This window comes from Furipterus horrens, unplaced genomic scaffold, assembly GCF_987537825.1.
Source record: "Furipterus horrens unplaced genomic scaffold, mFurHor1.1.pri manual_scaffold_2, whole genome shotgun sequence".
Classification (NCBI taxonomy): Eukaryota; Metazoa; Chordata; class Mammalia; order Chiroptera; family Furipteridae; genus Furipterus; species Furipterus horrens.
This window is the reverse complement of record NW_028327172.1, coordinates 89,173,045-89,184,852: the sequence shown is the minus strand read 5'-3', so window position 1 is coordinate 89,184,852 and position 11,808 is coordinate 89,173,045. Positions and strand designations below refer to the sequence as shown.

General features: G+C 45.2%; 2 protein-coding genes across 3 annotated transcripts in view; both read right to left on the bottom strand.

Annotated features, from left to right (window-relative positions):
- Positions 1–8: 8 nt before the first annotated feature.
- Positions 9–3,677, bottom strand: TTC36 (tetratricopeptide repeat domain 36). The gene is made up of 3 exons (XM_090266040.1): positions 3,411–3,677; positions 2,397–2,585; positions 9–329 (listed from the first exon to the last, which is right to left on the bottom strand). Exons 1-3 carry the CDS (start codon positions 3,520–3,522, stop codon positions 67–69), a joined length of 564 nt encoding a protein of 187 aa, XP_090122166.1. The 5' UTR covers positions 3,523–3,677; the 3' UTR covers positions 9–66.
- A 949-nt stretch (positions 3,678–4,626) lies between these two features.
- Positions 4,627–11,808, bottom strand: part of KMT2A (lysine methyltransferase 2A) — a 104,445-nt gene continuing 97,263 nt past the window's right edge. For both annotated transcript variants that reach the window (XM_090266031.1, XM_090266032.1), the window contains 3 exons: positions 10,288–10,371; positions 9,788–9,917; positions 4,627–9,301 (listed from right to left, as the gene is read on the bottom strand). In XM_090266031.1, the coding sequence (XP_090122157.1) occupies positions 9,026–9,301; positions 9,788–9,917; positions 10,288–10,371 (490 nt within the window). In that variant the 3' untranslated portion in view covers positions 4,627–9,025. The remainder of the gene's footprint in view (positions 9,302–9,787; positions 9,918–10,287; positions 10,372–11,808) is intronic.

The window sequence follows — 11,808 nt, the reverse complement described above, 5'->3', positions numbered from 1 at the left end:
TGGGAGTCGTGCAAGTTGGCAGCTTTATTAGTTCAGGGCCCGCTCCTCCCTCGCCCGCGGGCTGGCTCAGCGTCCGTTGGGGGGGCCGCCCAGCTGCGCCATCATGTCGGCCAGCATGCGATTGCACAGCGCGGCGTACGGGTTGAGCAATACCAGCTGGCTCCGCGCGAAGGGACTGCCCAGCCGTGCTGCCCGCTCGAAGTCCCTGCGGGCGTCATCGTTTCGACCCTGCAGCCGTGCCAGTAGCCCGAGCTGCACGAAGCTCTGGCGGGCGGCGCGGCCCCGGCCGCCGCTGAGCACTACGGCGCGCTCCAGGTCCTCCAGGGCTCCTGCGGGACAAGCGAGCACAGAACCGGGGCTCAGAATTGGGGCCTGGGGCTCGGCCGTTTACGGCCCGCCTTGATGTTAACCTAGAGGTAGTTATTGCTATTCCCATTACACAGACTAAGGCTGGAAGTGTTGGGAAAACACGTCCTGCCTGTACAGCCACGTAGTGGCAGAGCTGGGACTTAAGTCTCACACTAAAACATGAAAAGTTGGTGGGAGCTCACTATGTTCACGAATGTGGTCCGTTGCTGTCATGTAGCTGGCAATTTATTCCACATGTATTGATATGTTATTTACCATCCTCCCTGGGCCAGGTGACTAACGGAATCCCAAATCCCCAAATAATTATACTCAAATACAGTAAAGTCCATTTCTCCTACTTTTCCTTTTAAAGGCTTTTCTTCCCTCTTCCATTGTGCCATGTCTTTTTTTTTTTTTTTTTTTTTAAGAGTGCGGAAGAGAGAGAAACATCAATGTTAGATATACCTAGATTGGTTGCCTCTTACACACCCCCAACTGGGGACCCAGCTCACAAGCCTGGCATATGCCCTAAGAATTGAACCAGAGACCTTTTGGTTTACAGGCCAGCACTCAACCCACCGAGCACAGCAGCCAGAGCCTATTGTGTGATTTTCAAAACAGCTTCTCACCTGTTTTCTCCACTGACTGCTTTTCCTCATTATTTCCATAATCTTCATTATTTTGTACCCAATTTTCTATGAAGGTCTTGGAGCCAGAGCTAGCCTGCCCTGTTTTTATTTATTGTCCTCATGAAATCCTGGGGGTCAGGGGTGGGGGGCATCTGAACTCAATCTTAGGGAGTCTGCTGGTGTCTACTGTAGGGTCCACTGAGCTGCATTTCATCTGTGTGGTTGGGGAGCTCTCATCCTAGAGCAAGGCTGATTGATCTCCCTTATGTCTCTGTTTTGATCCCTTGAACCGAGCAGGGGCTATGCTCCCCACTGCACCTGGACCTGGACTTTTGAGAAGCTCTCTGATGACAGCATTTCTTGGTCTCCCTCAGAGGACCTGGTCTGGGAGAATTGAAGGCCTCCTCCTGGTGAATTGCCTCTGATCCTCTCTAGGGTTTCGGTCTGCAGGCTGTCTCCAGTGACCTTTACAGCCTTGACTTGCCAGAGCCAGGTGGAAGACGAGACTGGAAAAGGGACCCTTGTGGTTCTCCACTGTTCCCATAATGGAGTCCAGACTCTTCAACCTGGCATTACTGGTTTCAAGGGTACCTCCACCACTGAGCCTTAACAGTCTAGTAGTTCCCTACAAGACTTCTGTGGTTTATACCCCAGATGGACCTGCTCTCAGGTTCCCAGCATGGCTCCCTTTGTCCCATTGTCCCCACTCCAGCTAGTAACCAGTCACTCCCCGGTTAAAAACCCTTTAGTGATTCCTGTTTACTTCTGACCCTAGCCCATCCTTTCTCCACTCCCCGTTACAGCCAGTCTGGAGATCTAAAGTTCCCTGTACCTTTCATGCCTTCTGGACCTCTATAGACTGCCTTCTCCACTTCCTTCCATCCAGCTAACTCCTACTCATCCTTCAAAACTCATCCTTCAGGAGCAGATCCCTCCCAACCTGTTGAGAGGCAATATCACTCTGGAGCACTGCCATTTCAAATCCCAGCTCTGCCATTTCTCAACTGTAGGAAAATAGCAAGTTACCTAACCTCCATGCTTCAGTTTCTTCATCTATGAAATGGGGATAACAGTAGTACATACCTTTCAGGGTTGAGAGGATTAAATGAGTTATTACGGATTTCATGTAAAGTGCTTTGTGCTTTAGTTGCTGTATCTTTTATCTTTGTGTCCTCAGTATCTGGCCTGCTGCTACAATAGTAGATTCTCATTAAATGTTAAATAAGTAAGTGGAATGCAGTCTGACTTTCATAATAGCCCCGAGATTAGCAGGGCCCACAATATCTCATAGGTAAGAACACAGATTCTAGAGGGGTTTAATGATTTCTCACCCCCATTCCCCAAGCCCACAACCACTTCATCTCTGGTCTGTGCACTCCAGGGCCCCTTCTGCAGAGGGTCCAGAGCATCTACCCTCACCTGCCACATCTCCCTGGAGTCGCCGGACCTGTGCTCGATTGTTGTAGGCTGACGCCCTCTCAGGCAGCAGGTTGATGGCTTGGCCAAATCTCTCCACGGCTGTGCTGAGGTTGCCAGCCTCAGCTGCTATCACCCCCTGCAGCTCCAGGGCCTTGGACTGCTCCAGCTGTGCTTGAGGAAAAACTCCATCTGTGCCAGGGCAGGAGCCAGGAGGGGACAGGCGTGCAATTGGGAGCAAGAAGCAAAAGCCACCTCAGGCTTTGGAAACCTGAGCCAGAACTTACTGAGCTGAGATGTGGGTCATAGCAGAAGTCATATACAGAATTTGGGGCAGTAGGACCTGAGAGGTGACACTGCCTAAGTCACAAAGGAACCTGGGAATGGGATCTTGGTTGGCTCCCTATTATCAAGAGAATAAAGCTCACTGTAGCTAAAATACTTGCTCAAGGTCACAGCTTGGATTTGAACCCAGATCTTTCTGGCTCCTTAGCCTGTATCCATTTTGTTCTACTATATTAACCTCCAACACAAAGTGCACTCATTGTAGAAAGATCAGTTCAGTGCTTGGATTCTAATAGTATGTAACACTGAATGCTTGCTTAGGTTCGAACCATTCACTGGAGCCATGCCCTGCCCTCTTCCATTGTGGGGTGATATACTGTTATGACAAAGATGTTAAAGTTTTTTAATATCACCCTCCTACACATCAACACAATTAAGTTTTGGTCATAGGGAGAATTAAGTGGTAAGTTCAGAGGCGTGAGGACAGAAGGATTGAGACAAACCCTGGCTCTCTCGTCTTGGCATAGTGCCTCCTGCCAAATCCCCATCAGTGCACTAAGGAACAGCCAACCTTTAATTCCAATATCAAACATTGCCCAGGGGGCATGGAACAAACAAGGGACTTTGTAAGAACTGCCTCCCCCCCCCAAAAAGACCACTTCCTTCTGCCTCCCCAGGGAGGCCTGCAGACCAGCCAATACAGAGAGCTATACTCCAAGGTCAAATACTCACCTTCTACTTCTTTCTCAGCTTCCTCTCCCAGGTCCAACCCAACAATGTCTCCAAATGGGGTGTCAGGGTTGAAGATGGCCTGTAACACTGCCTGATCATTTAGAGTCCCCATGATGCTCAACTACAAAAATCCAAAAAGGTGACTCAGGATAAGAGGAAGGAGGAATAAGTGGTGGGTGGGGGCTAAGCTTCAAAGCCAGTTGATCTAGAGGGAGGCTGAGGACCATCCCCCATGAAGAGGAGTGTCTTCCATTCTTTTGGCTATAGTGTAAACTTAACCTCCTTTGGCCAGGGGTTAGTGACCCTGTATTAGTAGAACATTTACAGGTATTTCTCAACCACCTCCCCACCAGCACCCCAGTCCTAGGAGAAACAGTAAATAAAGCCGACTTCAGCCTTAAGGTGGAGTGGAGTAAAGAGAGGGTGCTGTCCAAGTTCTCCCTTAAATGCTTTTATTACATTCACAGATTGGAAAAAAATCCCTAGAAGCAACTACTTCTAGGAGCGGGGTATGCAGGCAGTAAAGGAACTAGTCCTTTGTCTTCTTCAGCCCATCTTCATATCCAGAGTTAATTCCGTCGTCGTCGTCGTCGGCATCCGTCCGTCTCGAGAGACGATGGTGTAGCTTCTACTGAAGCTACAGAGCCTGGGCAGGGTGATATGGAGGGTCTGCTGTTGCCCATGCAGCAGACCCCCCCTCTCTTCGCAGCTGAAGGGTCCAAGGGAAAGACGGAGTCAATACAGCTTGGCTTCAGGTGCGCCGCAGGAGTTGCCGGTGTTGACTACAACGTCAAACCGCCTTAGGGACTCCGGCTCCGGATTTTCTGTCGGGGTTTACTCCCTTAGCCTTTCCCCTGAAGAGGTATGCCGCAAGGCAGCGGAGGTTTTTTGGAGTCAGAGTTTTCCTTCTCTGATGTACCCTGACTGGAAGATCGAACCAGCGACACTTAGCTCGCAGACCGACGCTCAATCCACTGAGCTAAACCAGCCAGGGCCTCCAGAGTTAATTAGGTCCTGAATATATATCATTGATAAGGAAAGAAAACAAGAGTTAAAAGGGCCAGTGTGGAAAGCAATGAGGAATGGATTAATTATTCTACCTTAAAAATAAAGGACTGTGGAAGGAAGGTACTTTGTAATCAGGTCACAAGCCACACCCCTCCCCCATCTCCCCACCCCAGGCAAAGCCAAAAGAAAGCTCCACCATATGCAGCAATAAACTTGACATGTTTATTAATTAAACTATCACTTAAATAAAAAAAAGTGCATAGAAAATAAACATGTTTAAAAACTCCTTTTTTTTACAACTATGTACACTTTTTACTTTTACATTCAGTCTTTCGTAGAGAGCTTTCAGCATTATTACTTTTTGAACTATTAAAGTTATTTTCCTTCATCCCTGTCATAGGGAGTTAACACTGATGGACTTTAGACACATTTTTTTTTTTCCCTTTTTTTCTCTAACCAGAAGCTTGGAAGAACACAAGGAAAACAACAACCAAAGATCTGTTATACATGATAAAGTTGTCAAGAAATGTCTTATTTCTAAAAAAGAAGCTTGTCATTTGTTGAGTTTTTGAAACAATTATTCAACTACCTGTATTTACTAAAGAGACTGTTAAAAGTTCAATAAAAGAAACACCACAAATCTATTTTCTTGGTTGAAAGACAGAACTAGAGTACCTCAGAACAAGATACCAGGAAAGCACAGAACACAATTTTCCCCTAAATGCAGGTGGTAACCCCAACATTCATAACCAAAAATAGAAAACAAGGAGTACAGGTACTGCCTGGCAACATTCACTGGCAGAAAAAAAGATCCAGGTGACACCATTTCTGCATGTTTCTGATCCTAGGAATGGGCTGTTTCTACCATTCCTTTATGGTTTGGGTTTCTCCCCCATTTGGGAGGATCAGAGAAGTGCCAGACTGACATTTTCCTGCCACTACTAGCAACTGTAACACAATCCTTATCTATAGTGTTAAGAGAATAAAAAGCTGTGGACTGAACTAGACTTTGATACATGGTGCATTACTATATTAATTCCTATATATATCATATTTATATTTATTTGAAAACCAAAACAAAAAAGTTGCAAGTTTTCAGAGTGTGAGACTTGACTGGTATTCATGATTCAGCACAAAATTATCTGCTCAATAACCTTGTATTGCTTTAAAATGAAGGAAATGAAACAAAATTACACCCAGCCCTTTGCAATGACCCGCTTTTCCTTAAAAAAAAAAAAAAAAAAAAAAAAAAACCTATTTAAAAAATCCCAAATCAAATTTAAAAGTTATCATCTGACAAGGTTTTGACCTTTAGTATTTTCAGACATTTGATTGAACGTCAGTCCTTTAGAAAGATACATTCATTAAAAGATTTTTTTTTCTTTTTTTAAATCAAGGGAGCCGCATGGTGCTCACTGCATTGGCCGGGGGTTTGACAGAAGCAAGCAAGGTGGTGAACTGGATCCCCGCAAAGGAGTCTGGCTGAAATCATATAGCTGCCAGGGCTTCCCCCTTAATTCTTGTTACTGGTCTAAAAACAGGAGGGGTTGTGCTGGGGGTGGTGGACAGTAACATAGGGGGAGCCAAAGAGACCAAGTTTTGGCCAAAGGATCAGTGCCATGCAGCTATTCTGGTTACACAGTTGTCACTGGCCACCAGGAAATGCAGCCACAACAGGTTCTAGCAGCAAAGCTGTAAGGGAGCTCACTGAGAACTGACCAGGTTTGCAGCCTGTTACTCCTTGGGGAATCCCTAGGAATAACCCACCATAGTTCCTCAGTCTGCACTTCTGTGCAGATTCTTTATGTCACTTTCAAAACAAACTCAGGTGTTTTGAAGACAGCTATCCCATTTTTTTTTTGCTTTGTTTCCCTCTTGTAGGGAAACCTTAGCTCATTCCCCAAGTTGCTGGCAGGTATGCTGAATTTTGGCAATGAACTCAAGGCTGAGCTGTAACGAGGAATTTCTCATTTCTGTGTTTACAGTTAGGGAGTGGAAAGGCAAGGCAAACCATCTGAAGCTGACAGAAGGAAAGATGTGGCTCCTCCCCAGCTTCAGGGTTTGGGATTGGTAGAAAGAGAATGAAGAGGGGGGACTTAACAGTACAGCCTGGCCTAGCAGGGCAATAACTAGGTCTGTTTAGCTGAGTTTCCCCCACCCCTAGACTGGCCTTTGGGTCTTTCTCAAGGTGAATTCATGACCCATCAGTGCATTAATCATTTCAGTAACAAATGCAGCTTAGTTTTTTTCTTGGAAAAAAAAAAATAGTAAAAGGATTTACAAAAAAAATTTCACACAGTGCAATAATAAAGGAAACTAGACAATAGTGGAACCCCTAGGGCTGCCGTGTCTAGTTCATGGGCAAAAGGAGGAAGGGAGGTGAGGTCTGGGTAGAAAGCTTTCCCCCAGTCCCCTGCTGGCACTTCTCCATGATAACAAGGAAGTCTCTGCCATCCTGGCCACAGTGCTGGGCTCCCTGCATGACAATGAAGTGACAACTTCCAGTAAAGCCACCAAACAAAATCCTTAAGATCACAGAAGAACAGGGAGCCCAGGATGGAAGGCACAGCAGAACCACGAGTCCTGGAGCAGAGCGCTGGGCTGGGTCTTATTGCTTTGCTAGACTTCCATAGGAATGGGCTTCTTACATGGAGAAAAGGCTGCCTTGCCTGCACTGGACTACACTGCTCTGAAACCTTGTGGCTGACAGAGGCAGAGATAAATCTTTTTTATCAAGTGTGGGTCAGACTGTGCTTCAATTTCAACAGGCTGCCCCAAAAGAGGGCACAGGGAGATCTGTTGGTTCTCTGCAGGTATGAGGACTTGGTGGGCAAAGGAAAGGGAACGAGGTGATCTATGAGGCAGATGGTGATGGAAATGTCAGGCTACCATTCAACCTGGTTGCTAACTCTGAACTAGGAAAGATGAGGGAAAAACAGATTACCATCTTTCACCACTCTGAGCTTGTGCCAGAAAGGAGAGAGACAGTGTGGGAAAGAAGAGGAGTGGCCCAATGGAGTTGGGTGACCTTCCTTTTCCATTTATTGTCAAAGAGCAAACCCAGGAAACATTTATGTCAACAGGGCACAAACAAACTAGACATTAAACAAAAAGTACATCTTCCAGGGGGAAGTTGGGCAGGAAAAACCAGACTTTGTGTGAACAGCTGAATATTTTCTTTAACTTCATCCTATGAAAATAAAAACTTATTTAAAACCGATCTTTTAAATTAGGATAATACCGCGGTTTAAAAAATAGCCTTGTCATAAGTGCTTCTCCCTATGAAGTGCTTCTCATAGAAAAATATACAAAATATATTTACATTTATAAAACCTTAAATAGTAAACTGTAAACAGAACAGAGTAAAATCCGATGACTTAATTTAACAGGTTCAGGACAGTGTCTTGGGGGAATGGAGAGAAGAAACATTTGACGCTATTTTGACCACATCCTAAGGAGTAATCAGGGCAGTAGTGTTATTTAATTTACTTTATCATGGATTTTGCATAGGTGGCAGAGTTCTCTCAATACTAGGTGGTGGTCTAGTCCCCAAGTTTTGGGCCTTGAAATCTGATTAGTGTTGTGCCTTCAACTGGAAATTGACCATTTAAAAATTAAGTCTTCCTATGTCTTAACAATGAGAAATAAAGTCACCATGTCCTAGGAATGGTTGTTGCATGATTCAACTATTTAAATGATCTTTTTCTCTTCTAAAACATCATGCTACATATATTTCTTTAAAACTCTCAGTGGAGCTTTATGAAAACTCCTAATTCTGTCTGGTTCTGGCCAATGGCTCCTGTCCATTTTCCCACTGGGAGTGCTCACAGGCTCAGGGAACGTTTCCATAGGCACATGGTACGCCCAGTAGGCAGTGTCCTTGAGCAGGGAGTCACTGTCTCCTTCCACCCAGAAAGAATGGGAAAGCAGTGGGATGAAGAACAGGGAAAACAAAAAAGTAGGGTGAAGAGAAGGAATGAGAGGGAAGCTGCTCCTATTATCAAGGAAGGTAATTGGCTGAGATAAGGCTCATGGGGATAATAATCACATTTAAAGCCCACAGGCTTGATGTTTGGTAATTAATTGGCACAACCCCAAGACAGCCTTTTGACATCAAAGATGCTAAGAATCCTGTTTCCCAAATAGAAGTAAATGCTCAAGTGAGAAGATAGTGGGGAAAACAACCAAACCACCTTTGTTTGTTCAACCAACCAACCCTATATTTGGGCTGATCCCTTGCTTACAGTGCTTGGGAAAGGGCCACAGAGATGGCAACTTCTCTCTAAAAAGATGCTCAGGCCCAATCTCCCAACATAACTAACTCACAGCTGCTTCCAGGCAAGTCTACTAGGGACCCCATTTCCCACTTTTTAACAGCATATAATCATAGGGCCCCAAGGAGAAAGCAGAACATGGACCTTATCTCTCTCCAGGGCTATGATCAAATGTATAATGTGAATACAGGACATAAGGGAGCTTAGCAGCCATCATGGAGAACCCTCAACTGACCACTCAATCCTGAACTCCTAGCTGCTGGCAAAGGCCTTCAGCATGGCTCTGGATGGCCCTGAGTCCTAGAATTCCAACACTGGGGGAAAAGAACAGCTTTAGTTTAGGAACTTCCGGCATTTCTTGGCGCCACAGTTGCAGGGTAGCTTGTTGCTGGCATCCTCAATGGGGAACTTGTAGTCGTAAGTGAGTTCCTCTCCTCGGTAGATCTTGCGCATGGCAAAGATGACAATGTGCTTCTGTCCATCAATATTGATGACCCGAGAGTAGCAGTTAGGCTCACATGAGTGATTGATGAAGCGTGCAGCATTTCCATGCATGGTGGCATCCACCACCTCTGAGTCATCAATTCGAAACATGTAGCAACCTATGCCCTATACATGAAGGAGAATGGAGAAGAACCTGTTATTTATTACAGCTCAGGTTTCAGAACATTTTTCAACTTTTTTCTGATGTGACTTATAGCCGCCGATGAACAAAGTTTCTTTTAATAAAATGGCAAGATTTCTCCAATTACTCAAATGCTTCCATGATGAATCCCTAGATTATAGGCATTAGATTACTAGTTTATCAATGTCTCCCCAGGAAAGAGAAACCTAAACATTGTGTTGCTATGTGCTTTTGCTTCTCTGGGATCCACTCGGAATAACCTTTAAAGTGTATTTTGTGTACTAATCCTTAGAGCATTTTATGAACTTTTGCTGGGCCCACCACAAATTTCAAGGATGTTAAAATGTGGAAAAAACAAACATGTCTTTGAATCAATAAAATAGCTATTTTTGATCTAGAGATACTTATAGTTGATGGCCACATTCTATAATACAACAGAAGAACTGGGAGAGTGACAGTGTGAGACTCACCTTGCTGTCATAATACTTCTCTCTTTTGTCTGTCTGGATGGAACGGATGACATTGCCAGCATATTCAATCACCATTTCACCTGCATCAATGTTTCTCTTACAAAAAAGACCCCGACCATGGATGGGAGACCTAGGACATAAAAGAGATCAGCCACAAATCTGCAATGAGGTTAATTGTGTGACTACACGAATAAATGAATAAAATTCCCTGGACAGACAACTTGGGAAAAAAAAGAATCTAGATCCACCTAATTTGAGCACATTAATTGTTCTAAAAAATGGACAAGGTTAAAAACTTCTCCATTCTGTGGCCCACTAGAAGTAGCAACATTGCAATGCTAAGTTGTGTTAAATTAGTTATTCAACTCAGGAACTGCAGGAGCCCAGGACTTCAATTAATAGCTACTATAAAACCTAACTTATTGAATGAGGGAGGCCACTCCAGCATTTGGAAAAATTTCATTAGTTTTCTCTAATTCTCTCTAGAATTTTAGCCATACCTGTAAACGCCAACTGCCTCCTTAGAAGTCTTTTTTAAGTGCCGGAAACGCATGGGCATTGGCAAATCCATACTAGTTGCCCTCCTAAAGAGACAAGGCACATCATTAATGAATTCTACTCAGGAAATAACCAGTTTTGAGTCTTAGATCAAAGGTTCCTAGAGAACATGACCACAATATTCGCTTTGTTCAATGGCAAACCTAATTAGTACTGTATAAAATTAGGGCTATTTTAATACATATGTTACAGAGCAGGGTCCACAAAGTCTCCACAGCCCATAGTTTTGGGAATGGGAATAGGAAATAATACAGCTTTTAAGGTACTTTGCATATCTATGGCTGGTAGCTAGTTTCTTAGTTACGCAGATAGTTGTGGCCACTGCCTGGCGCCAGGGAGATGAGAGGAACTTTGATCGTAAGAGTGGCAGCAGAGCGGTCACGAGGCCTACATGAGATTCCTGTGGGTGGTTGTGAGTGGTCACCCTACCCACCGCATCACAGGCTGCGATTAGGATTTAAATGAAGATGGCAGCCATTGGGGCACTAGGCCACGTGGTTTGAAAGAATGCAGAGGGTCCCCACAAGTCCACCATGAAGTCTGATGGGGGAGAAGACCCCCATCTGCCATAAAGAGAAGCACAACCGAAGAGGCATGTTAGAGGAGCATGATGGAGCAGGGTTGGAGCAGGCATGCGAGTAGTAGATATACAGTTTGCAGTCAGGATCCGGCCATGCAGCTTAGGTTAGTAAGAAAGCAGGCACGCTGCTGCTCTGGTCGTGGCAACTCCAGCTGACTCCAAAGCCACCAGGGACTCTGCCTTGTAGATCCGGACTCTATCTGGACTGTTGGAACTTGGGACATGTGCAGAGGACACTTTCAGGACTTATGCCTTTCCTGGACTTCACCAAGATCCAGTGAAGCGCAGTGCATGCTTTTCTGACCTATTATATGAAGGTTGATGACTGCATACCCCAGGTCATGAAGGAGAGAGATGACAGGTAAGGAACTTCTGGGCATGTTTTTGGTTTGTAGCCTTTGGGGGAGCAAGGAAGTGCAGGGTCTTGTAGGAAAACAGGGCTCTGAGTAGGAGTGTTCCCAGCCCCAAGGTTGGAATATTGTAAATAAAGACCTGTTTTCCTCAACACTAATTGTTGGGTCTTTCACCAGGACACCACATGAACGAGTGCCCCTTTGCTTGGTAAGTTTTGGCGACCCAGATGGGGACTAAGGGAACCTGTAGTCAGGTCCCAGCCACATGGGGCAGACTGACCCCTGAAGCATGGCTGCAGGGACATTCCAATCTCAGGGAATTGTCTTGCACCCCAGATCAAGGCACCAGTTGCTAGGACCACCACAATGGTGTAAGAAAACAGGTCTGGGGAGGAAGAGACCCCCTAGGCTCTGTGAGCTGAACCTGCATGCATGTTGGGTATTGGAAACTGAGCTGCATGGGTGCACCACCATTTTGGGTGAATCATGTGAGTGCTTTGCCTTGGAGGATGAGTCACGTGGGTGCTTTG